The sequence below is a fragment of the Panthera uncia genome, chromosome D4, assembly GCF_023721935.1.
Source record: "Panthera uncia isolate 11264 chromosome D4, Puncia_PCG_1.0, whole genome shotgun sequence".
NCBI lineage: Eukaryota > Metazoa > Chordata > Mammalia > Carnivora > Felidae > Panthera > Panthera uncia.
The window spans coordinates 30,061,426-30,089,305 of NC_064807.1; the positions used below are offsets into that span (position 1 = coordinate 30,061,426).

The following is a 27,880-nucleotide window of genomic DNA, read 5'->3' on the forward strand; positions in this document are numbered from 1 at the left end:
TGCTATCAGCATGGAGCTCAATGCAGGGCTCAGGAACTCTGAAATCATGACCCAGGCAGAAATCAATAGTCGGCCACTTAACTGACTGAACCACCCAGGCACCCCAAGATTTTTTTTCTTCTGTTGTGGTGTTATATCTTTTAGTTAGTCAGCTGCAGTCAGTTTCTACCAGAGCCCCAAGGCTACCATTTTTGTTACAATATTTCTTGAAGAATTAGGCTTTTGTTCCACAGGAAAGATAGGGAAGATGGCCTGGGTAGAGTAAGGATCTCTCAGGTAATCTCTGTGAGCACCTGGTGAAGTCTGTAAAGAAAAATCTGAAAGACAGTGTAAACCCCCATGTATGGGGACTCCATGTGAATGCTTCACATTCTTACCATAGCCCATCTCAGTCTTCAGCCTTTCAATTAAAAAATAAAGCTGAATCTCTCAGGTTTAAATGGTCTTTGTAACAGGTGCCCTTGTTAAACAAATGCTCAAGTTCTGTTTTTTTCCTGCAAGCTCCTTGCTTTTAGTGTGGGAGTGACACTTTCAGCTTTCTGCATCTCCAAGGCAAAAGTGAAAGTCTAAACCACTTTATTTTTCATTTCTAAAGAGGCACTATTCAAACAAAACCAAAACAGTAACTGATGGAAAATGACAGCTTCCTTACCTTCTCCTCCCCACTCTGTTAAATGGAGTTTAGCTTTCTAGACTGATTTCAGTGCAGTCCTGAAAACACAAACACAGTTTTCAAAAAACCCAAAATATGAGCAAAAAATATTCAATTACAGCTTGCTTTTATACTTACATTGTTTTATGGCCATGCTCTTTGGGAAAAATATGTAAAACTACCTCATCTTTTTCCTCAACTGCATATTATTCCATTGTATGGGTGTATCTTTTTTTTTTTTAATGTTTATTCATTTTTTGAGAGACAGCATGAGAGGGGGAGGGGCAGAGAGAGGGAGACACAGAATCTGAAGAAGGCTCTGGGTTCTGAGCTGTCAGCACAGAGCCTGACATGGGGCTCGAATTCATGAACCATGAGATCATGACCTGAGCTGAAGTCAGACGCTTACCCGACTGAGCCACCCAGGTGCTCCTATACTAGACAAAGATATAGAACAACTGTCTTAAAGATACTCTAGGAGCTGAAAGAAAACATGCACAAAATCAGGAAAATAATGTCAAAATGGAAATATCAATAAAGAGACAGAAAACATAAAAAGGAACCAAAAAGAAATTTTGGACCTGAAGTGTAGCTGAAATGAAAAATTCAACAGAGGATTCAAAAGCAGATTTAAGTAGGCAGAAGAATCTATGGATTTAAAATAAGAGTCTGACCTACCCTATGACCCAGCAGTAGCACTGCTAGGAATTTACCCAAGGGATACAGGAGTACTGATGCATAGGGTCACTTGTACCCCAATGTTTATAGCAGCACTCTCAACAATAGCCAAATTGTGGAAAAAGCCTAAATGTCCATCAACTGATGAATGGATAAAGAAATGGTGGTTTATATACACAATGGAGTACTACGTGGCAATGAGAAAGAATGAAATATGGCCCTTTGTAGCAACGTGGATGGAACTGGAGAGTGTTATGCTAAGTGAAATAAGCCATACAGAGAAAGACAGATACCATATGTTTTCACTCTTATGTGGATCCTGAGAAACTTAACAGAAACCCATGGGGGAGGGGAAGGAAAAAAAAAGAAAAAAAAGAGGTTAGAGTGGGAGAGAGAGCCAAAGCATAAGAGACTCTTAAAAACTGAGAACAAACTGAGGGTTGATGGGGGGTGGGAGGGAGGGGAGGGTAGGTGATGGGCATTGAAGAGGGCATCTTTTGGGATGAGCACTGGGTGTTGTATGGAAACTAATTTGACAATAAATTTCATATAATAAAAAATAAAATAAAATAAAATAAAATAAAATAAAATAAAATAAAATAAGAGTCTGAGAAACAGAAAGAAAACATATGTAAGAAAAGTGACCAGAGCCTAAGGGACCCGTGGGACACCATGAAGTGTACCAACATACACAATGTGGGAGTCTGAGAAGGAAAAGAGAAAGAGAAAGGGGCAGAAACATTAGAGAAATTATAACTTAAAATTTCCCAAGTTTGATGAAAAAACATGAACATAAACATACCAAAAGCTCAACAAACCCCAATCAGGATAAAGTCAAAGACTCACGCTGAGGCAAATTATAATCACACTTTTGAAAGCCAAAGAGAGAATCTTGAAAGCAGCGAGAGAAGCGAACCATCCTATACAAGGAACCCCAATAAGAAAGTAAGCAGATTTCTCATCAGAAACTTTGGATGCCAGGAGTTGATATATTCAAAATGCTGCAGGAAGAAAGAAAACTGCCAGTCAAGAATCCTGTATCTGTGAAAATCATCATTCAATGAGGCAGAAAATAAGGCATTTGCAGATAAACCAAATAATAAAAGTTTATAACAACTACACGTCCTGCAAGAAATGCTAAACGAAGTCCTTCAGGTGTAAATGAGACCAGATAGTAACTGAAAGTCATATAAAGAATAGAGACTTCTAGTAAAGATAAATATATAGACAAGTATAAAAAGTAGTATTATAATTTTGGTTGATAGCTCTACTTTTTGTTTTCTACATGATTTGAGACTAATGCATAAAAAAAACCTTATTAATGGTTTTGGAGACACAACATATGATGTAATTTTGTGACATCAATAACTGAAAGGGGTTAGGGATCTCCATCCCTCCATCCCTGTATAGAGGCAAGAGCTTTTGTAAATTACTGAAGTTAAGCTGATATAGAGTGCAATAACACTAGGAAGTTAAATGTAATCCCCATGGTAACCACAAAGAAATAGCTCTTGAATATGCACAATAGGAAATGAGAAGGTAATTTAAATGTTTCACTTAAAAAAAGTCTACAAAACAAAAAAGATGAATGTGGAAAATGAGGGACAAAAAACCCAATAAGCCATATAGACAACATACAGCAAAATGAATAGAAGTAAAACAGAAGTTAATTCCTCTTTTTCAGTAATTAAATGTAAATGGATTACACTCTCCAATTGTGAGAGACTGGCAGAATGGATTAAAACAAAACAAAACAAAACCTTGATCTAACTCTACGCTATTTACATGAGACTTTAGATCCAAAGAAACAAATTAGTTGATAGTGAAAGGATAGAAAAGATATTCTATGCAAACAGTAACCAGAAGAGAGCCTGGATACCTATACTATCAGACAATATAGACTTTAAATCAAAAAAAGTTTGGCACAAAATACATTATACAATAAAAGGTGCAATAGAGCAAGAAGATCTAACAATTGCAAACAATTACACACATAGTAACAGATCAAAATGTAAGAAGCAAAAATAGGCAGAATTGAGGGAGAAACATATATTTCTACAATAACAGGGAGATTTCCATATCTCACTGTCAATAATGGATAGTACAACCAGACAGAAGATAAATAAGGAAATAGAGGATCTATATAACAAAATAAACCAACCAGATCTAACAAACATTTATAGAACAAAATAAAACAACTAGATCTAACACTTATAGAACACAATACTAAACAAAATACACATTTGTCTCAAGTGCACATGGGGTATTCTTCAGGAGAGACCAAATGTTAGGATAAAAATGAAGTCTCAATAGATTTAAAAAGAAAGGTATTATACAAAGGCTCTTCTATGACCATAGCAGGACGAAGTCAGAAATCAGTAACAGAAGAAAAATTAGAAAATTCAAATTTGTGGAAATTAAACAGCATTCTCTTAAACAAACAACAGATCACAAAAGAAATCACAAGGGAAATTAGAAAATACTTAGAAACAATGAAAAGGAAAAGACAATACACCAAAATCAAGGGATACAATAAAAACAGTACTAGGAGGAGGGGGGAGGGGGTGTGTGGTGGTGGTGGTGGTAGAATTCAAAGCCAAATACTATAAAAACATTGGAAAAATATGGCAAAGAGCAGGCTATGCCACACTAATTTTGAAAAATTATATGCATTTCCCCACCAAAACATAGCATATAAAAACATATTACTAGTGTGGCTGACTGTTAGAAGTATCACTCAAGCACTCCTTGGTTTGGTAAATCTGTGATTGACACAATTAACTCAGAAAATGCTTCAAAATGGATTGTAGGTAATTACTATCATTATGCACCTTTCACAAATGAGGAAAGTGAAGAACATAAAGGAGAACTGAGTTGCATAAGGTCACAAAGCCAAACAGGGAGGGGAAGGGGGGAATAAATACCCAAGTAGTAAAGTCAACAAGCCACTTGGTACTGGGTCTCATAATATACTGGGGATTTTAAGTTCACTATGATCTTTCAAATCAACTGTACTGATATGTAATTTATGAAATACAAAGTATATTAATTTTTTGCACATTTTGATGAGTTGTGAACATTTATTCAGCTTTGTAAATGCTATCATAATCTAAATATAGAATATTCTATCACACTAAAACATTCCTTTGTTCCTCTACCCAGTGAATCCTCACCCTCCACTCTTGGGAACCAATGATCTGCTTCCTATCACTCTAGATTAGATGTCTTCTCTTGAATTTCATTAATTGAGATCATAGAATTCTACGTTCTTGTGCTTGGCTTCTTTTCCCAGTCTAATCTCATTGAGATTTATCAATGTTGATACATCCATTAGTAGTTATTTGTATTGCTGAGTGCTATTCCATTGTAAGGTAATATCACTGTTTATACACATTTATCTGTTGATGAACATTTTGGTTAATTTGGGGCTATTATGCATAAAAGTTCCATGAATATCTTAATAAAATTCTTTAAAAGAACTATCAAAAAATTTTTGGCATAGTTTTTTATGTTTCTTCGGGGGTAAATATCTAGACCTGAAATTGTTGGTTGTAGGTGTAGTATTGTTAACTTTATAAGGAACTATCAAAAGGAACTGCAATGCTATCACATTACAATTTTAATTTGCACTTTCTTGATTACTGAAGCTTTGGACATCTTTTCTAGTATTTATTAGCTATCTATATATCTTCTTTTGTGAACTGTCTTTCTGTTCTGCCCATTTTACCTAGGTTGTTTGCATTATTATTGCATTATAAAAATTCTTTTTTATTATTAATATTCTTTACATGTCATGGATACAAGTCCTTTGTCAGATATAATTGTCAGATCTACTTGAGACATTTTCTCCTAATCTGTGTTTTTCTCCATTTTCATAATAAAATCTTGAAAAGCACTTTAAATTTTCATAAACTCCAACTTATCTTTTTTGCTTTGCTGTTTCATACTTTTTGTTACATCTTAAAAATCTGGTCTCAAAGTGAAGTTACTTTTTTCTCTGTTTTCTAACAAATTTTGTATGGTTAGCTATTTTGTTTAGGTCTGTTTCATTTTTAATAAATATTTAATTATGATGTAAACATCAAGGTACATTTAAAACAGATGAATATCCAGTTATTTTCTCACCATTTTTGATCCTTTCCCCATCAAATTATGCTGGAACATTTATCAAAATCCACTGACAGCTTTCAGTTTTAGCTCAGGTAAGTAGAGAGCAGGAAAGAGCACTGCTCCCATCCATAAAACAAAACAAAAAAAAAACCCAGCTAGGCAGAATTTAAATTAACAAGTTTTCTTGAAAGCATCAGACATCTGACATTTTAGGACAAAAAACCCCCACAGTCTGGAGAGCTAGGTGCCTGCAGGGAGAAGGAAGCAAGGGCTCAAGCAGTTGCTTAACTGAGCCAGAGAATGCCAAATGCCATACAGAACGACTCTAATAGAAAAGCTAGACAACATCCAAGATCAGATAGGTTATTTCAGCAGAAATATGGAAAGTTTAATAAAATTTAAGTGCTTGAAATAAAAAACACAGTATCATAAGTAAAGAATGCCTACAAAGGGCTCCTCAGTATACTTGACACTTCTGAGAAAACAATCAGTGACAATGAAGATGTGTGTGTGTGTGTGTGTGTGTGTGTGTGTGTGTGTGTGTATGGTTAAATGTGCTTAAATGTTTTGGTGACCCTGAGATAATACAGAGGTACACAGAAAACGTTGTTTGGCTTCTTTGAAGAGACTGTTAGTAACAATGGCCTTTCCTAAATGTACATGTAGTATGGGATTCTCACTTTTCAGATACTTTCTGTAAAAGGTTTGTTATTAATCTCTATGTGGCAAAACGTAGCTGATGTCAGAATAGTTAATGAGCAAGGTACATAATTATACTACAATGATGTAGAGTTCCAGTACACATATTAACTAACACCTGGTAAGTGGTATGCATGTATACAAACCCACACAGACAAAAATTAGAGAACTCAGAAAATAATCACATACATTCAATGCTGTTCAGTTTATGCAATTTATTTCTTATTCTTTTAAAGCTTATTATTCTAGTGAATGTTGTATCAACACTGTTATGTTTCAGTAACTGTCTTAATAATAGATATGAAATAACAGTCTCATAGAACAACGTCTAAGTAAGCACCATTACTTACCTTTCTCAAATTGACAGATTTTCCCCTTGTAACACATTCTGAGAGAGATTAAAGTTTGATGACTTGTTGAAAACTTTCATACATTTACAATTCAATTATCAGATATTTAATGAGAAACCATTTTTTTTTGGTAAAGGATTTCCTATGTATATTCAAATGTTGGATTTCTTCCACTGATAGTTACCTGACTGATGAAGAGTTGTGGATATAAACTATGGTCATTCAGGATGTTGTCAGGGGTTTCTCCTGTGTCAGGTTTCTGATATACGTTGAGTTCAGATATCCACAGAAATCATATTCATAGGCTTTACTGAGGGTTGGTGAGTATATGTCAGTATTAAGTATACCCAAATCTGTAACTCAGCAGAGAACAAGTTTATTTCCTTGCCGCAAAAAGTCTGTGTACATGGAGGAGAAAACTCTATTCCAGTCACTCTTTTTCTGTTTCCTTCTATCTTGTACTCTCCCATTTTCAGCATATGACCCCCATGGTTTCACTGAAGGCAATCTCCACTCCATTATGATAAGGGACAGGAGAAAACATTGGGAATTTGAGGGATGTTTTCAACAAGGCTTGTCAATGATCCCCATATTCCACTAGCCAGAGGTTACTAACACGACCCCATTTGGGTGGCACTAGTTGAGAAATTTAGACTAGGTGTGGCATGAGGGAGAGAGGAAATGGTGTTTTTTTTTTTTTTTGTTTTTTGTTTTTGTGAACAATTACTAGTCATTATGGCATACGGGGATTACTTCTGTGTAAGTCAAATTGAGAGTTGATTTATAATAGAAGGATTCTCACATCCATTGCCTCATTTTTTGTTTTTATTGATTAGATCTCTAGTCTCTATATATTTTCTGTTGTACTAAGAAAGCTGACTTTTGGCTAAAGGTTATCCAACACTTATTACATTCTCAGGTTTCCCACTGAATCATTTCTCTGATGATGAGGAAGTTTTGATTACTGATACAAAGCTTTCACATTTTTATACATTCCCAGAGCTTTTCTGCAGTGTGATTTTTCCGAGGATTGAGTACAGAGTATTTTTCACATTCATTATCTTTACATTTTCTTTGCTGGCTGAGTTCTCTGATCCATAATGAGGACTGCACTCTGGGTGAAAGACTGCCCACAGAAAATATATTCCACGAATTTCTGTCCTGTTAAGTTCTCTGATGTTTGTGAAGGTTGGTATCTTACAGAGGAACTTGCAAGTGTTGATTGTATTCATAGGATTCTTTCTCTTTTGTACTGTGAGATTTGATTTCTGGCTCAAAGTTTTTCCATATTCTTTACATTCATATGTTTAACTCCCTGTGTGGGCTTTCTGATGTTCTCTAAGGCTTGATTTCTGGCTGAAAGTTTTCCCACATTTATCACATTTATAGGGTTTCTCCCCTGTGTGAGTTCTCTGATGGACTCTGAGGTTTGACTTCTGGCTGAAAGCTTCTCCACAGTGATTACAATTATAGGGTTTTTCCCCTGTGTGAGTTCTCTGATGTTTTCTTAGGACCGACTTCTCACTGAAAGCTTTTCCACACTCATTACATTCATAGGGTTTCTCCCCTGTGTGAGTTCTCTGATGTCCTCTGAGATTTGATTTCTGCCTGAAAGTTTTTCCACACTCATCACATTTATAGGGTTTCTCCCCAGTGTGAGTTCTGTGATGCACTCTGAGGTTTGATTTCTGGCTGAAAGCTTCCCCACAATGATTACATTTGTAGGGTTTCTCCCCTGTGTGAATTCTATGATGTCCTCTGAGTTGTGATTTTTGACCAAAAGCTTTCCCACATAGATTGCATTTATAGGGCTTCTCTCCTGTGTGAGTTCTGTGATGTTTTCTTAGACCTGACTTCAGTTTGAAAGCCTTCCCACATTCATCACATTTATAAGGTCTTTCCCCTGTGTGAGTTCTCCGATGATTCCTTAGGCCTGACATGTGGCTGAAAGATTTTCCACATTCATTACATTCAAAAGGTTTCTCCCCTGTGTGAGTTCTCTGATGTACTATGAGGATTGACTTATAGTTGAAAGATTTCCCACATTCATTACATTCATAAGGTTTCTCCCCTGTGTGAGTTCTCTGATGTATTCTTAGGCCTGACTTTGCACTGAAAGCCTTCTCACAACCATCACATTTATATGGTTTCTCTCCTGTGTGAGTTCTCTGATGTTTTCTTAGGCGTGACTTCTCACTGAAAGCTTTCCCACATGTGTGACATTCATAGGGTTTCTCCCCTGTGTGACTTGCTAGAGACTGAATCAAAAATGAATTCATAGAGCAGGATTTTCCACATTCATTACATTCATATGGTTTCTCTGTTATAGGAGTTCTCTGATGTATGTTGAAAGCTGACTGACAAACTAATGTCTCTGATAATGTGTCATAATCAGATCTGTCTGTTGTGTGAGTTCTCTGATGCACTGTGAGGGCTGAATTACGGTTGAAATTCTTTCCATATTCAAAGGGTTTCACTCCTATGTGAATTTTCTGATGTTCTCTAATTTGTGATTTTTGGTTGAAAGACTTCCCTTCTGTGTCAGTTTTCTGAGTGACCCTACTGAAATTATTTCTGTTTTCAGTACATTCATATTCATTAAGCTCATAATGACTCTTCTCCTCTGGATTATTGCTATGAGAGACCATAAAAGTTGACTTATCACATTGTTTTCCCCCAAATTTATTAAATTTATAAGATTTCACTTTTGGGTGGGTACTCTTAGATGTAATGAGGACAGTCTTTTCAAGGAAAGCTTTTCCACATTCATTGTATTCAGAAGCTTCCTGCAAAGTCTGAATTGTCTGATGCTGAGTAACCTTCTCTTTATGACTAAAGGCTTTCATGTTTTTACTACAAACAAAAGACTTCTCTCCAGTATTAGTTCTTCCCTCTTTAATACTGAGGAGCCATTTCTCACATACATTAAGCTCATGAGCCTTCTTTCTTGAATATTGACAATGTGGAGCCACTGAGCTGAGATGTAGGTAAGCAGGTCCTGTACTGTCAAATTTATAGGGCATTGTTCTTGGAGTTAAATTGTTTATGTCCAGATTACATGGTTTTCCTGAAAACTCTTCCTCTGTAGTCAATGATCTGTTGGTGAATAAAACTTGCCACAAATATTTGCCTTGGTTTTCTAGGCTCTTCTCTGAGAGTTGATTAGGTTGGTATTCTTCTAAAAAATGAGAAAATTAAAAATACTTTATGATATTTAACACACTTATGGAATGGGACATAAAGATACATGCCCTATTATGTATTTGACTCCTTGGTTCCTGGCTAAGTTTTGCAACAATACAGTAATTCCAAGTGTATATTTTCTCTTTTTTGTAGTAGAAAAAGAGAAGTAATTAGAAATAAATAAGAAGAAGATATAAAGGAAAGGAAAAACTGAGAATGGAGAATATATTCAAGAGAGATGGATCTTGGAAACAGAAAAGAACAGAAAAAATCAGAGAATGGGATGAATTTAGCAAAGATTATGGCATTAAATAGATTAAAGGCCTTCAGTGGATTTATCTGACATAGAATATGCATTAGGAAAAAATACCAGAGTCTAGGTTCTTCGTGAAATACAGATTGCAATGGGAGCATAATCATTAGTCTATATGATTTCAGTTGGAGCTCCATTTTTTCCAGTCTATACAACAACACTAAAATTAACTTATAATGGCACCAAATTCCTCATGGTGAAAAAAATAATTCTACTTGTCATGCTTTTATTCTCTCTGTATATCAGTATACAAGTATATCAGTAGAAACAAGTATATCAGTAGAAGTATGAAAAGAAAAAATGATGGGAATTAAGTAATTTTCCATCTATATTGGGAATCACTGCTCTATCCTGGTTCTCATACCTACCTTGGTATATCAGAATTGTTCAATACTGACTATCTCTTGGTCATCAAACTTTAACTTTTCTCTTTTCAATGTGCTTGCTCATAATTTCCCCAAAATACCTTGCTTGCTCAATCCTTGATTCTGTTTTTCAGCATATCTAGGTTTTTTTTTGTTTGTTTGTTTTGTTTTTTTGACCACAAGAACCTAAAGGATCATGTTCCAAACTGGCCCTAAAAACAAGTATCTTTTGTATTTATTTACCATATGTTTCCTGTGCATATTTAACACTTATTTTCCTGCTTCTACCCACACTTCTAGCAAAAATGTCAGGCCTATTGTAAAAATATGTGAAGGCCTTGAAAACAGTGCCCTAGGGACCAAGAGATGAAAGATTTAAGTGATTTAGGGAAAGAAAGTTTCACATTAACTGCATGAACATTATGTGTTCTGGCTATCATTCTACCAGTTCACAGTATTTTCTGCTCTAATCTTGGTAAGATATCAGTCCCCATTACTTGGTTCATTTCCATATAATTTTATATTTATAAGTTTCCGTAAATTACCCTCCATTCTAGCCTTAGGACTATATAGAATCTAGATGTCCTTCAGGCACAGCAAAGCTATCTTCCCCAAACTTAACAACAACAACATCAACAAAAAGGCTTCTAATATCTTCTCACAAATTTAAGCAACATTTATTTTAAAATCTGACAGAAGTATCATTCTGCCTATATCATTCATTTTAACAAGGGATATAGAGAGCACCCACCGTGACCCATGATTTTTAAAGCAAATTACCATAACTGAAATCAGAAGGCATCTTAAAATTGATGGCAAGTCCATAGTTAAATCAGCAGCATTTTCTTTTTCTTGGATGTACTTATAATACTGGTTTAATTTTTTAATTAACAGCACCTTATATGATATGAAATATATTTTACGTAGTTTTGCTCACTTTTCCAAAATGAAACCCTCACTGTGATATTCTTTGGATCCTTCTCTGATGTAAAGTCAGTGGTCCATAAAAAGCAGTGTGCCTCAGAATTACCTAGAGAATTACCTAGAGAGCTCTGCACATATAAGGGCTCAGATCAATTGCTGACCTACAACTGAGAATTCAAAAGTCCCAGAAATTTTACTTGGGCATTGCATTTATGAATGTCTTCTGAATGAATAAACATGAAATAGTTATCTCCATCTGGGTTTGGAATCAATCCACAATGTTATTAAAAAATATTTATCATATGATGTGCATATATATATATACACACCAGAGTAAGGAAAAATAAAACAGACCATCCTTTTGGGGGCGAGGGGATCTCATTTGATAACCATATGCTATCTGGCACAGATATCTCATTATCTTTGACACATCCATCAAATGGGTTAGAAGTTTACAAAAGTAAGAGATAAAGTATAGGCTAAAGTATTCCAAGGTTATTTTACAGAAATAGGAATCTGTTCCGAATTTTATGAGTAATGTGCTTTCTTTCCTTTTTCTGGCCGAGGTTAGCTACATTATTTATTTTTATTCCAAAACTACCTTTTGCTTTATAATTTATACCATTATAGTTTTTATTATATCTTTTGCTTTACTTAAGATTTCTTTTACAACTCTCTCACTTGTTAAATAAGTACACTTGACCCTTGAACAACACAGGGCTTAGGGGTGTTGACTCCCACTTGCAGTTGAAAATCTGTGTATAATTTCTGACTCCCCCAAAACTTTCCTAATAGTCCTATTGGCCAGAAGCCTTACCAATAAGATAAACAGTTGATTAACACATATTTTGTAAGTTACATGTATTATATACTGTATTCTTATAATAAAGTAAGCTAGAGAAAAGAAAATGTTACTAAGAAAAAACAAAATATATCTATAGTACTGTACTGTATTTATTGAAAAAACAAATCCATGTATAAGGAGATCAATGAAGTTCAAACCTGTGTTGTTCAAGGTCAACTGTATATGACACTAAAAATTCTGCACTGCTTTATCTACAGTCCAAAGTTTGTAATTAAAACATGTTTTTCATTAAAAAAATTTTCTGGATATTCTTTAATTTTGATTTACCTTTTGGTAAAATAGGTTTTAAGTTTATTAATTTATTTTTGAGAGAGGGAGCATGAGGGAATACAGGGAAGGGGCAGAGACAGAAGGAGAGAGAAAGAATCCCAAGCAGGCTCTGCACTGACAGTGCAGGGCTAGAACTCGTGAAGTGTGAGATCATGACCTAAGCAGAAATCAAGAGTCAGGTGCTTAACTGACGGAGCCACCTAGGTGCCCCGATAAAATAGGTTTTTAAGATATATATTCATCACTGATTTTAAGATAGAGGAATTTTAACTTTTCTCATATTGTTTGCAATTTACAGTGTTACTGAACAACAGTATCTCTACCTTGTGGAATTTATTGATGTTTGTCTAAAATGCTTGTACATTTTCTCAATATTCCAAAGTCATTTAAAAGCAGGTTTATTTTTTGTTTTCAGAATAGAGTTTTGAAAGACACTTAATAGACTCATTTTATAAAGTATGCTATTTATACTTTCTAGATCAGAGGTTGGCAAACTTTCTTTGTAAAAGGCCAGAGAATAAATGTGTCAGGCTTTGCTGGTCATGTAGTCTCTGTTGCAATTATAGTTGACTCTTGAACAACATGGGGTTTAGGAGCACCAACTTCCACCCCCACCCCACGACATAGTTGAAAATCTGCATTACAATTTTTGACTCACCAAAAACTTAACTATTAATAGCCTGCTGTTGACCAGAAGCCATACCAATAACATAAAGTCAATTAACATGTTTTGTATGTCACATTATTATACCCTGTATTCTTTTTTATATACTGTATTCATACAATGAAGTTAGCTACAGAAAAGAAAATATTAAGAAAATCATAAGAAAGGGCAAATACATTTATAGTGCTGTACTGTATTTATTGAACAAAAAATCCACACAGAAGAAAACCTGTGCAGTTCAAACCCATGTTACTCAACTCTGCAGTGTGAATACATAAACAAATGGATATGGCTGTGTTGTAATAAATGTTTCTTTACCAAAAAAAGCAGCAGGCAGGATCTGACCTAGGGATAGTTTCCTGAGCACTATTCTAGACTCCACTGGGTCTGGTATGAAATCAGAGCAGCTTATTAAAGTCTACTGCATCTAATGTACACCTACTTCTCCTTATAACTCTTGCTGTTTCTTGTTTTGAATCTTGATAATCTATTTGGTGCACCAATATTCAAAACTTTCATATATCCTTTAAACATGATCTTTTTTAGCTTTATCAAACTGTCCTTTTTCTTCTGTTTTTGACGTGATCTTATTTTACATTTTGGGCTTAACAATTCATGACTATATTTCAAACTTTGTATGTTACTTTTTAGGCATATCTCTGATACAATTTGGTGGCATGTTATCTTAATAGGTGAATTTAATTCATTCACATATTAGTTGATATGGCAGATAGATTTACCTTACTGTATATTAGTGTATTTGCATAGCTTTTGTGCAGAACACTTAACACAGCAGGCCTGAGATTATTACCTTAGAAGGTGTACTTGCAAGATTAATCCTTGGCTGGCATCTGGGAATTTAGATTTTGAAATGGTTCCCAAGAACCTAGTCGTTAATGAACTTTCCAGGTAGACAACATTTCACATGTGTTGCCACATCCATTGCTGGGGCGATGGAAGCTTGCACCTGTTTCCTCTGGACTTTGTCCATTTTCTCTTTGCTAATTTTGCTTTGTACCAATCATTTCACTTTATAAATCTTAGCTATGAGTATGACTATATGCTGAGTAAGAGAATCAGTGAATGTAGTGGTTGTCCTGGGGACTTTTTTTTTTTTAATTGAAGTATAGTTGACACAATTTATTGGGGACTCTTTATACAGCTTTATAAGAAATTCTTCTATCTTTGCTCAAACACGTTTAACTTCTAATAATTAGGAAGGATACAGTTTGCTCCAGGAATTATCCTTTCCAATTACATTATGTAATTCCTTAATTATCTATTTATTTAGATGGGTTCTAGTAATTAATTATTATATAATGATAAAATTATGGTTCCTGGGGTGCCTAGATGGCTTAGTTGGTTAAGCATCTGACTTTGGCTCAGGTCATGATCTCACAGTTCATGTCGGCCTGACAGCTTAGAGCCTGGAGCCTGGAGCCTGCTTCAGATTCTGTGTCTCCCTCCCTCTCTGACTCTCCACTGCTCATTCTCTCTCAAAAATAAATAAACATTAAAAAAATTGAAAAACATCATGGTTCCTGGGGCGCCTGGGTGGCTCAGTCGGTTTAGCATCCAACTTCGACTCAGGTCATGATCTCGTGGTCTTCAGCCCATGTTTTGAGCCCCACATTGTGCTCTGTGCTGACAGCTTAGAGCCTGTAGTCTGCTTCAGATTCTGTGTCTCCCTCTCTCTGCCCCTCCCCCACTCACACTCTTCTGTCTCTTTCTCTCTCTCAAAATAAATAAACATTAAAAAAAAATTATCATTCCTTTCTCTTTTCTGATCTGCTGACTCTCAAGTTTAGTTGTTTTATTAACTTTAGTTTCTATCTTTTTTACTGTTAAGTATGCAGAATTCGTTACTTTTCAGCTTCAAATGGGATACTTAGCTCCCATCTTTTAAAGATTAAGAATATAAACATGCTTACAATCCATTCCTTGTGTTAGCTGGCCCCTTCCACATTTTATTAGATCTATTATTTTTATAATTTCAAATGTAAAAGCCTGTAAAAAGGACAGTACTGCAAAATGTTTCAAACTGCTCACTTCTAGCTCATCACTTTGTACCTAATTTTCTTGGATGCCTTCTGCCAGTATTCAATAACTCACCTGGGGAGCCTTTTCTTAGAAATTCTTTCTTTAATAACCATGGATCTTCTCCTTGCTCCAATGTGAAGATCAGTTCTGGTTTTGTAAAGCAGTACCCTGTAAAAGGGAAATAATTTAGCACTTGAGTTAGCTGCACAGGTTTCACTGTTTCAGAATGTGAAGGAAGGTATAGTTTCAAAAGTGGAACATTCAGGGTGTTCATGACAATTTTTGTGAGGGGGGAAGTGATAACAAAAAACATTTTTTAAGGCTCATCAAGGATCTATCTTAAAACCCCGAATCACAAGCCTAAGTGATGTTAAATTCTAAAACAGTTAATGCCTGTGTTTCAAACAAGATTTCAGAAGGACTTCCCAAACTTGGCATAACAGAGTGAAAGGAACTGATTTACCCCTCCATAGCAGAATTTAAAAAAGCATACAAACTGTATAAACTGGTTTTTAGACTTCAGACACCAGGCAGTCTGGTGGGATACTTACAAGAGGAAAACAAAGGAGGTGAGTCCTATGATTATCACACTTCAATAAAAATGAACAAACATTTACAAAATTTTTAAAGAGGGACTCCTGGGTGGCTCAGTGAGTTAAGCTTCCAACTTCAGCTCACGTCATGATCTCATGGTTCATGAGTTTGAGCCCCACTGGGCTAGTTGCTGTCAGCGTGGAGCCTGCTTCAGATCCTCTGTCCCCTTCTCTCTCTGCCCCTCCTTCGCTTGTGCTCCCTCTCAAAATTAAAATATAGCATTAAAATTTTTTTTTTATTTTTTCCAACGTTTTTTTTTTTTTTTTTTTTTAATTTATTTTTGCGACAGAGAGAGACAGAGCATGAACGGGGGAGGGGCAGAGAGAGAGGGAGACACAGAATCTGAAACAGGCTCCAGGCTCCGAGCCATCAGCCCAGAGCCCGACGCGGGGCTCGAACTCACGGACCGAGATCGTGACCCGGCCGAAGTCGGACGCTTAACCGACTGCGCCACCCAGGCGCCCCTAAAATTTTTTTTTTAAAGAGAAAGGAAGAATTGTATTTGAACCCAAGTTAGGACAACTGCCGATACACAATCTTTACAAGGATGAGAGTGTTCCAGGGAAGGAACATTTGGTGCACGGTTATATATGTTCTTTACATAAAGAGTCACAAATCAAGAGGAAGGACATTCCAGAAAGCTACAGACTTTATCTTATGTTTTTATTATGTGCAAGGTTGTATGACTTTAATCTTATGGGAACCAGGGAGAGTTTTTTGTTTTGTTTTTCTTATCTTTATGTTTGGAATGTTCCTTTTTTTTTTTTTTTATTTGAAGCAGATGTACGCTTGGGGCAGAAATAGAACCAATGCTTTGAAGTTTGGCCAAGTCATTTTTACCTTGGTAAATGTTAATGCATAGCTTCCCTGGAAGCCCAGGAGCAGGGCCCACAAATATTAAAAGTTGAAAATTTCCCTTATCACACAGCTTATTGCCCAGAAGACTTTACATCCTACATAACAAAAAGATCCAAAAAAAAAAAAAAAAAAAAAAAAAAAAGCCTGGCTGACTCAGTAAGTTGAAATGACATAATTAAATTTTTAGGAATCCGTGACAACTAGAATTGTTAAGGATAAAACAGCAGAAAAGAAAAAGGTATAGTGATATACAGTCTTAGAGATTTGCAGAAGAGTCTCCTAACTTGTGCAAGTATGTAAGAGACACTTAAGGTTGGGGAAAGACCAGTGAATCAGAGTGGGCTGAAAAAATCATCAAAGCATAAACAAATGTAGGAAGTTTCTGCTGCACCAGGCAGGGTAGAAAAATCTCCTACTTCAAGGCCAATTGGGAAGAATACCAGAAAATTGTCTGTTGCTTAAAAGAGGAGCCAATTAGTCCTAAAGTGAGCTCTGAATCTAATGTAACAAAGCTTAAAACAAGCCTTGAAATGATCAAATTAATTCCAAGTAACTTAACTATACATCAGAAAACGCCTCAAAAGATTTAAAATAATACAACAAAACTAGAAACTAACAATATAAAATTCACAACACCCAGCGGCCAATAACAAATTATGAGTTGTGAATAGAAGTAAGGATATACAACTCTGAGGAGAAAATCAATCAGTAGCAACAGAGTAAGAAATAACACATGATAAAATAATCAAGTCCATTTAAAACTGCAAATATATTGGGGCGCCTGGGTGGCTCAGTTGGTTTGGGCGTCCGACTTCAGCTCAGGTCACGATCCGCGGTCCGTGAGTTCGAGCCCCGCGTCGGGCTCTGGGCTGATGGCTCAGAGCCTGGAGCCGGTTTCTGATTCTGTGTCTCCCTCTCTCTCTGCCCCTCCCCCATTCATGCTCTGTCTCTCTCTGTATCAAAAATAAATAAACGTTAAAAAAATTAAAAAAAAAAAATAAAACTGCAAATATACACCATATGTTCAAGAAGAGAAAGAAAAACATAAACATGATGAGAACAAAAGAGAACTTACTTAAAAATTTCCAAACTAAAATCCTAAATATAAAAAATATCTGAAATGAGAAAACCAACCAACCAAACAACAAACAAGAAAACACTAAATGGGATTAAGAAGAGAATAGATACCACATAAGGAATGATAAATAACATAATGGATACTTTAAGGCATAGCAAAACAAAAACAACCCCCAAAACCCAAAAAACAACAGCAACAAAAAAACTATGAAAGAAGAAACCCAGTGAATAAAGACCAGAAAATAATAAACAGAATTAGTTATCTGTGACCTGTGTGATGATATCAAGTAGTTTAACACAGGTACAATAAAAATTTCAGAAGAAAAAAAGAAAGATAAAAACATTTGAAGAAATAATGGGCAAATGTTCAAATTTTGATAATGTGTACAAACCCTTAGATCCAAAAAGCTAAATGAATTAAGGAGCAGAAAGATGAAGAAATCCACACCAAGGTACACTGTAATCACACTGCTAAAAACTGCTGATAATATCAACAGAAAATCTTTTTTTTTTTAAATATAATTAACATAGTTTTATATTAGTTTCACGTGTACAATATAATCATTCACCAATTCTATATGTTACTCAGTGCTCAACAAGATAAATTTACTTTGCATCCCCTTTATCAATTTCATCATTCCCCCCACCGACTTCCCCTCTGGCAACTACCAGTTTGTTCTTTGTATTTAAGAGTCTGCTCTTTTTGTTTGGCCCTTTTTTGGTTCGTTTGTTCATTTGTTTTGTTTCTTAAATTCCAAAAGGAATGAAATCATATGGTATTTGTCTTTCTCTGACTGACTTATTTCACTTAATATGCCCTCTAGGTCCATCCATGTTATTGCAAATGGCCAGATCTCATTCCATGAAAAGAAAATCTTAAGTAGACTGGGAAAGGTACAATATGTATAGAGGAACAAAAATAAAGATGAATGCCTACTTCTTGCCAGAAATTATATAGCCAGAAAACAATGAAGTGACAATTTTAAAGTACTGAAGGAAAAAAGTCAACCTTTAATTCTATATTTAGCAAATACAACACATTTTCAGTTAAAGCTGAATTTATTACCAACTGACATATATTACAGGAGAAGTTAAAAGAAATGCTCAGACTGAAGAAAATTGCTATCAGGTAGAAATCTGGATTCATACACAGAAATGCAGAGCACCATAACCTGGAAACATGATGATATATAAAATATACTTTTCTTATTTTCAGAATGCTTTTTAAAAAAAATGGTAAATTATCTTTTAAAATAGCACACTGTAAGGTTTATAATATATGTTATATATATGTATGTATATGTAAAATATACAATGACAATAGCATAAAAAGTAGCAGGTAAAAAATGGAAAATTACAAAATTATCATAAATGAAGTGAAAAAATTATTTGAAGTAGATTGTGGTAAGTTACCGATGTATGCTGTAAGTGCTAAAGCAACCACATATCCACAGAAGAGAGGCACAGCTAATAAACCACTAATCTAGATGTAATAAATCATTCAAAATATACAATTAATCCAAAAAAACAGCAAAAGCAGAAAAATGAAAAAAAAATTGCAAAAATAGCTAGCAAATAGCCATATGGTACATTTAATGTTAGACATAAATGGTCTAATCATTACAATTAAAGGCAGAGATTAACAGATATGATATAAAAGCCAGACCCAAATATATGATGTATACAAGAAATTCACATTAAAGACACATATAAATTATAAGTAAAAGGAACAAATTAAGTAAAAGGAACAAAGTAAAATAAACTATAAGTAAAAGAAACAAAAAAAAATACCATGCAAACATAATAAAAAGAAAGTCTTGTTCACAAACTTGGCAGGTAAGAAGGGAGTGGCAGGATATATTCAACATGCTGAATTGGAAAAATATGCATAAGAATTCTTTATCCAGCAAGACTGTCATTCAAAATAGAAGGAAAGATAAAGAGTTTCCCAGACAAACAAAAACTAAAGGAGTTTATGACCACTAAACCAGCCTTGCAAGAAATTTTAAGGGGGACTCTGAGTGGAGAAAAAAACAAAATAAAACATAACAGACCAAAAGCAACGAAGACTAGAAAGGACCAAGAACATCACCAGAAAGACCAACTGTACAGACAGCACAATGGCACTAAATTCCTATCTTTCAATAATCACTCCAAAGGTAAATGGACTAAATGCTCCAATCAAAAGACATAGGGTATCATAATGGATAAGAAAATAAGACCCATCTATACATTGCCTACAAGAGACTCATTTTAGATATAAAGACACCTGCAGATTGAAAGGGGATGGAGAAGCATCTATCTTGCTAATGGATGTCAAAAGAAAGCCAGAGTAGCCATACTTACATCAGACAAAATAGATATTAAAACAGACTGTAACGAGAGATGAAGAAGGGCATTATATCATAATTAAGGGGTTTATGTACCGAGATCTAACAACTATAAATATTTATGCCCCCAACTTGAAAGCACCCAAATATATAAATAAATTTGTGGTATTATTATTACAAATGAGTTTATGTTTATGGTTAACATAATGAAACTCATTTGTAATAATAATAGCATCCAACACCCCCCCTGTAGCAATAGACAGATCATCTAAGCAGAAAATCAATAAGGAAACAATGGCATTGAATGACACACTGGACCAGCCTTAACAGATATATTCAAAATATACCATCCTAAAGCAGCAGGATACACATTCCTCTTGAGTGCACATGGAACATTCTCCAGAATAGATCACATACTGGGTCACAAATCAGCCCTCAACAAGTACAAAAAGAATAATATCACACCATGCATATTTTCAGACCACACCACTATGAAACTTAAAGTCAACAATAAGAAAAAATTTGGAAAGACCACTAATTCTTGGAGATTAAAGAATATCATTAAAGAATGAATGGGTTAACAAAGAAATTAAAGAGGAAATTAAAAACTACATGGAAGCCAGTAAAAATGAAAACACAACAGTCCAAAACCTCAGGGGTGCAACAAAGGTGGTCATAAGACAGAAATATATAGCAATCCAGGCCTTCCTAAAGAAGGAAGAAATGGCTCAAATACAACCTATCCTTACACCTAAAGGACCTGGAAAAAGAACAGCAAATAAAGCCCCAAAACAGCAGAAGACAGGAAATAATAAAGATTAGAGCAGAAATCAATGATACTGGGAAAAAACCAAAACAAAACAAAACAGTACAATAGATCAACAAAACTAGGAGCAGATGCTTTGAAAGAATTAACAAAATTGATAACCCCTAACCAGATTTATCAAAAAGAAAAAGGAAAGGACCCAAGTAAATAAAATCATGAATGAAAGAGAAGAGATAACAACCAACACCACAGAAAAACAAACAATAAGAGAGTATTATAAGAAATTATATGCCAACAAATTGGGCAATGTGGAAGAAACGGACAAATTCCTAGAAACATACAAACTACTAAAACTGAAACAGGAAGAAATTAAAAATTTGAACAGACCTAGGGTGCCTGGGTGACTCAGTTTGTTGACTGTCTAACTTCAGCTCAGGTCATGATCTCATCATTCATGAGTTCAAGCCACACATCAGGCTTGCTGCGGTCAACCTGTCAACACAGAGCCCGCTTCAGATCCTCTGTCCCCCTCTCTCGCTGCCCGTCCCCTGCTTACATTCTCTCTCTCAAAAACTAAATAAAAAACATTAAAAAAAAAAAAAGAAAATTTGAATAGACCTATAACCATTGAAGAAATTGAATCAGTAATAAAAAATCTCCAAACAAGAGTCCAGGGCCAGATGGCTTTCCAAACCAAATGTTTGGTTTCCATTCTACCAAACATTTATATTTTTTATTTATTTTTAAAAGTTTATTTTTTGAGAGAGAGAGAGAGCGCGCGCACAAGCAGAGGAAGAGGAAGGAGAGGAGGGGGAGCAGGAAGGGGATGAGAAGAGAGAGAGAGAGACAGAGAGAGAATCCCAAGCAGGATCCGCACTGTCAGTGACAGCCCAACATGGGGCTCAAACCCACAAACTGTGAGATCATGACCTGAATCGAAATCAAGAATCCGAGGTTTGACTGACTGAGCAACCCAGGCATCCCTCTACCAAACATTTAAAGAGAGTTAACACCTATTCTTTTGAAGCTGTTACAAAAAAAAAAAAAAAAAGAAAAAGAAATGGAAGGAAAACTTCCAGACTCATGAGGCCAGCATCACCTTGAGGCCAGCATCACCTTGATTCCAAAACCAGACAAAAACTCCACTAAGAAGGAGAGTTACAGGTCAATATTCCTGATGAACATGGATGGAAAAGTTCTTAACAAGATATTAGAAAATTGAATCCAACAGTACATGAAAAGAATTATTCACGATGATCAAGTCGGATTTATTCCAGGGCTGCAGTGTTGGTTCAATATCTACAAATCAATCAACATGATATATCACACTAATGAAAGAAAGGATAAGAACCGTACAATCCTCTCAACAGATCCAGAAAAAGCATCTGATAAAATACAACACCCATTCTTGATAGAAACCCTCAACAACGCAGGGATAGATGGAACATACCTCAATATCATAAAGGCCATATATGAAATACAGCTAATATCTTCCTTAATGGGGAAAAACAGAGAGCCTTTCTTTTTCCTTTCTTTTCTTTCTTTTTTCCCTATACTCAGGAAAAGGACAAAGATGTCCACTCTCACCATTACTATTTAACATAGTATTGGAAGTGTTAGACTCCCTCAGCAAACAAGAAGAAATAAAAGGCATCCAAACTGGCAAGGAAGAAGTCAAACTTTCGCTATTTGCAGACAACATGATACTCTATGTAGGAAACCAGAAACACTCTATCAAAAAATTGCAGAATACATGAATTCAGCAAAGTGACAAGATATAAAATCAGTGTACAGAAATTGATTGCATTTCTATACACCATTAATGAAGCAGCAGAAAAAGAAATCAAGGAATTGATCCCATTTGCAATTGCACAAAAAACAGACACCTAGGAATAAATCTAACCAAAGAGATAAAAGATCTGTACTCTAATCTATAGAACACTTATGACAGAAACTGAAGGGGACACAAAGAAATGGAAAAGCATTCCATTGGATGGATTGGAAGAACACTGTTAAAATGTCTATACTACCCAAAGCAATTGATACATGTAATGCTATCACTATCAAAATACCACCAGCATTTCTCACAGAACTAGAACAATTCTAAAATCTGTAACAATTCTGGCTTTCAAGCTATATTATAAAGGCATAATCATCAAGACAGTATTGTATTGGCACAAAAACAGACACAGAAAACCCAGAAACGGACCCACAACTATATGGTCAACTAATCTTTAACACAGCAGCAAAGAACATCCAATGGAAAAAAGACAGTCTCTTCAACAAGTCACATTGGGATAACTAGATAGCATCATGCAGAAGCTTGAAACTGGACCGCTTCTTTATACCATACACTAAAATAAATTCAAAATGGATTAAAGACCTAAATGTGAGACAGGAAACCATCAAAATCCTATAGGAGAACACAGGCAGCAATCGCTTTGACCTCCATTGGAACAACTTCTTACTAGACATGTCTCTCCAGAGGCAAGGGAAACAAAAGCAAAACTGAACTATTGGGACTTCCTCAAGTTAAAGAGCTTCTGCACAGTGAAGGAAACAATCAACCGACTAAAAGGCAACCTACAGAATGGGAGAAGATATTTGCACATGACAAATTTGATAAAGGGTTAGTATTCAAAATCTGTAAAGAGCTTATCAAACTCAACACCCAAAGAACAAATAACCCAGTGAAGAAATGGGCAGAAGACATGAATAGACATTTTTCCAAAAAAGACATCCAGATTTTTAACAGACACATGAAAACATGCTCAACATCACTCATCATCAGACAAATACAAATCAAAACCAAGATGAGACACCATGTCACACCTGTCAGAATGGCTAAAATTAACTACATAAGAAACAACAGGTGTTGGTGAGGATGTGGAGAAAAGGCAACCCTCTTGCACTGTTGGTGGGAATGGAAACCCAGAGTGCAGCCACACTGAACAGGAGAGTTTTCTCAAAAAACAGAAAACAGAACTGCCCTACAACCCAGCAATTACACTACTAGGTATTTACCCAGGGATACAAAAATACAGATTCAAGAGGGTACATGCACCCCAATGTTTATAGCAGCATTATCAACAATAGCCAAAACATGGAAAGGGCCCAAATGCCCACTGATTGATGAATGGATAAAGAAGATGTGGTATATATACAATGGAGTATTACTCAGCCATCAAAAAAGAGAAAGAAATCTTGCCATTTGCAATGACATGAATGGAGCTAGAGTGCATTATACTAAGTGAAATAAGTTGGAGAATTATGATTTTACTCATGTGAAATTTAAAAAACAAAACAGATCAACATATAGAAGTAGGGAAAAGAGAGGGAAATAAACCATAAGAGACTCTTAATGATAAAGAATTAACTGAGGGTTGATAGAGGAAGGTGGATAGGTAATGGACTAGCTGGGAAATGGGTATTTGTTTTTACTTATTTATTTTGAAAGAGAGAAAGAGCGAGAGAGAGCAAGCATGTGTGTACATAGTGGAGGGTAGAGAGGGAGAGAGACAGAATACCAAGCAGGGTCCATGCTCAGTGCAGAGCCTCCTGTGGGACTTGCTCTCACAACAGTGAGATCATCACCTGAGCCAAAATCAGGGGCTGGACGCTTAACCAACTGAGCTACCCAAGTACCCCTGGGTGAGGGGTATTAAGGAGGGCTCTAGTTATGATGAGCACTGGGTGTCGTATGTGATGAATCACTGAATTCTACTCCTGAAACCAATATTGCACTGTATATTAACCATCTAGAATTTAAATAAAAATTGGGAAAACAAAAAGTGTGATATTTATTTTCCATTTATTTGTGACATTCATTTTCCATGGTCATTGATTCTGTATTTTCATTAATTGTGATTAGAACAGATACTGCATACGATTTCAATCTTTAAAATGTATCAAGACTTGGGGTGCCTGGGTGGCTCAGTCAGTTGTGCATCCAAGTCTTGATTTCAGCTCATGTCATGATCCGAGAGTCATGGGATCGAGCCCTGTGTTGGGCTCCATGCTGAGCATGGAACCTGCTTGAAATTCTCTCCCTCTCTCTCTGATCTTCTCCCCTACTCTTTCTAAAATAAAAATAAAATAAATTGTATTAAGACTTTTTATTTTTGGTCTATTCTGAAGAATGAACTATGTACATATGAGAAATACATAGTGTATTACATTTGACTGGAATCTTCTTTTTTTAATTAAATTATTTTACTTTTTTAAATTTGAGAGTGTGTGCATGTACCAATGGGGGAAGGGAGGGGCAAAGAAAGAGGGAGAGAGCAAATACCAAGCAAGCTCCAGTTTAGTGGAGAGCCTGACATGGGGCTTGATCTCATGATCATGAGATCATGACCTGAGTCATGACAAGAGTCAGATGCTTAACCAACTGAGCCACCCAGGAGTCCCTTGACTGGAATCTTCTATATGTTTGTACAGTTCAATTGGTTTCTTGTGTTGTTCAAGTCCTGTTTTTCTTTGGTTGCTCAGTCCAATATTGAAAGTGGAGTATTAAAGTGTTTATTCCTGTACAACTGTGTATTTCTGCTTTCAATTCTGTTCACGTTTGCTTATATATTTGGGGTCTCTGATGTTTGGTGCATATATGTAACAGCTGTTATGTCTTCTTGGTGAACTGACCCTTTTATCAACATATAATGTTCTTCTTTGTCTCATAACAGTTTCTGACTTAAAGTCTATTTTGTCTGATATTAGTACAGCCTCTACTCTCTTTTGGTTACTATTTGGATAGTATATCTTTTTCCATCTTTCATTTTCAACTTGTGTCTTTAGGTCTAAATTGTCTCCTACAGACAGCACAGTTTTCTCATTTTTAAAAAATTCATTCTCCCAATCTCTTACTTTTTAAATACTTTCATTTAAAGTATTTACTGACAAAGAATGATTTAATTGAGCCATTTTGCTATTGGCTTCTATAAGTATCATAGCTACTTTGCCCTCATTTTCTCCATTACTGCCACCATAGGTTGATTTTTTTGTTTTGGTGCTGATACAGTTTGATTCTCTTCTCATTTCTATTTGTGTATATTCTGTAGATATTTTCTTTGTGGTTATCAAAGAGGTTAAATATAACATAAGATTGCAACAATCTAATTTAAATTTATATCAACTTAACTACAGTCACATTAAAAAACCTCTACAGTTCAATCCTACCTTTAGGTTACTGATGTTACAAATTACATCTGTATTTATCATAAATCCAAATAACATAAATTTATAATTATTATGCTTGTGTCTATTAAACTTGGTAAAAAGTCAAAAGTAGAGCTATAAACCAAACTTAAGATAATACAGGTTTATATATTTGTCCATATATTTTGTTTACTGGAGATCTTTACATCTTCATATGACTTAAAGTAACTAGCTAGCATCTTTTCAATTCAACCTTAAGTACTCCCTTTAGCATTTCTCATAGGGTAGCTCCAGTAGTAATGAACACCCTCAGATTTTGCTTATCTGGGAATGTCTTAATCTCTTCCTAGTTTTATGGATACAAAACTGTCACTTAACAGTTTATTTCTTTTAGCACTTTACATACACCATCCTACTGCCTTTTCTTCTCCAATGTTTCTGGGAAGAAATTAGCTAATACTGTGTTGAAGATTCCTTGTAGTGATGAGTCACTTCTCTCACTGCTTTCAAGATTGTCTTTTCACAGATTATGTGCCTCAGTTTGGGTCTCTTTGGAATTCTCCTCCCTGGAATTCATTGAGGTTGTTGGATTTGTAGATACAGGTCTGTAATAAAATCTAGAAGAGTTTTTGGCCATTATTTCCTTAAATAACTTCCTTTTTCTCATCTCCTTTTGGGATTCCCATTATACATTTATTTTTTTAATTTAAAAAAAATGTTTATTTCTGAGAGAGAGGGAGGGACAGAGTGCGAGCGGCAGAGGGCAGAGAGAAAGGGAGACACAGAATCTGAAGCAGGCTTTAGACTCCGAGCTGTCAGCACAGAGCCTGATGTGGGGCTCAAATTCATGGACTGCAAGATCACGACCTGAGCTGAAGTTGGACGCTTAACTGACTGAGCCACCCAGGTGCCCCAATTTTTGTTATTTTTCTTTATTGAGTGTCCCACAAGTCCCTTAGTCTCTGCTCATGTTTTTTTCATTCTTTTTCCTTTGTGCTTCTCAGATTCAGTAATTTCAATTGTCCTATATTCAAGTTCACTAATTCTTCTTTCTTCCTGCTGATATCTGCTGTTGAAGTTCTCTAGTCAGTTTTTCATTTCAGATATACTTTTAAACTGCAGAATTTGTTTGGTTCCTTTTTATTATTTCCATTTCTTTGTTGGTATTCTAATTTTATTCAAATATTGTTTTCCTGATGTCCTTTAGTTCTTTTTCCATGTTTTCACTTAGCTCTTTGGTCATATTTAAGATAATTATTTTAAAGCATGTGTCCGGTAAGTCTACAATCTCGGCTTCTTCAGACACAGTTTCTGTAGGTGCATTCTGTTCCTTTAAATGAAGTCATTGTTTTCTTGTTTCTTCATATTTTTTTCTTCATTCTTTTTTTGCTAAAAACTGGGCATTTAATTCTTAATGTGGTAACTCTGTAAATCAGATTCTCCCCCTTTGTCAGGGCTTGCTATTTTTTTAAATTATTGGAGGATAGAGCAGTCTGTTTGAGACTTTTCCAAATTATTTTTGTGATGTTAACTGCTTGTAGTACAAGATTACTGAAGGCCGTTCCTTTAGTTATACTCAGACTAATATGTTTTTACACAGATTTTCTTGAATGTTAGGAACAAAAACAAACAAAAAAACTAAAAAACAACGCAAAAAAAAAGAGAAAAGTTGCCTCTCTAGTCTTTGCAAATTGGCTCTATTCTGGGGTACTCCCGTACTGCTTATTTAGGTTTTCTATGAGCCTAGAAATCAGCCCTAGGAGAAAGCTTAAGATCTTAGATCTTTTCTGAGTATGTGTCTTGCTTAAGCATGCATATGGCTTTCTAAATTTCCCCATGTTCTCAGCTACTTTTGCATGTCCTAATTTTTTTTATATATGAAATTTATTGTCAAATTGGTTTCCATACAACACCCAGTGCTCATCCCAAAAGATGCCCTCTTCAATACCCATCACCTACCCTCCCCTCCCTCCCACCCCCCATCAACC

At 35.4% G+C, this 27,880-nt stretch overlaps 1 protein-coding gene across 1 annotated transcript in view; it reads right to left on the bottom strand.

Annotated features, from left to right (window-relative positions):
• Nucleotides 1–5,984: 5,984 nt before the first annotated feature.
• The window catches only part of ZNF782 (zinc finger protein 782), a 75,279-nt gene continuing 53,383 nt past the window's right edge, over nucleotides 5,985–27,880 (bottom strand). Inside the window, exons 4-5 of the mRNA XM_049615301.1 lie at nucleotides 15,186–15,281; nucleotides 5,985–9,667 (exon numbers count right to left, since the gene is read on the bottom strand). Coding sequence (XP_049471258.1) covers nucleotides 7,797–9,667; nucleotides 15,186–15,281 — 1,967 coding nt within the window. The 3' untranslated portion in view covers nucleotides 5,985–7,796. The remainder of the gene's footprint in view (nucleotides 9,668–15,185; nucleotides 15,282–27,880) is intronic.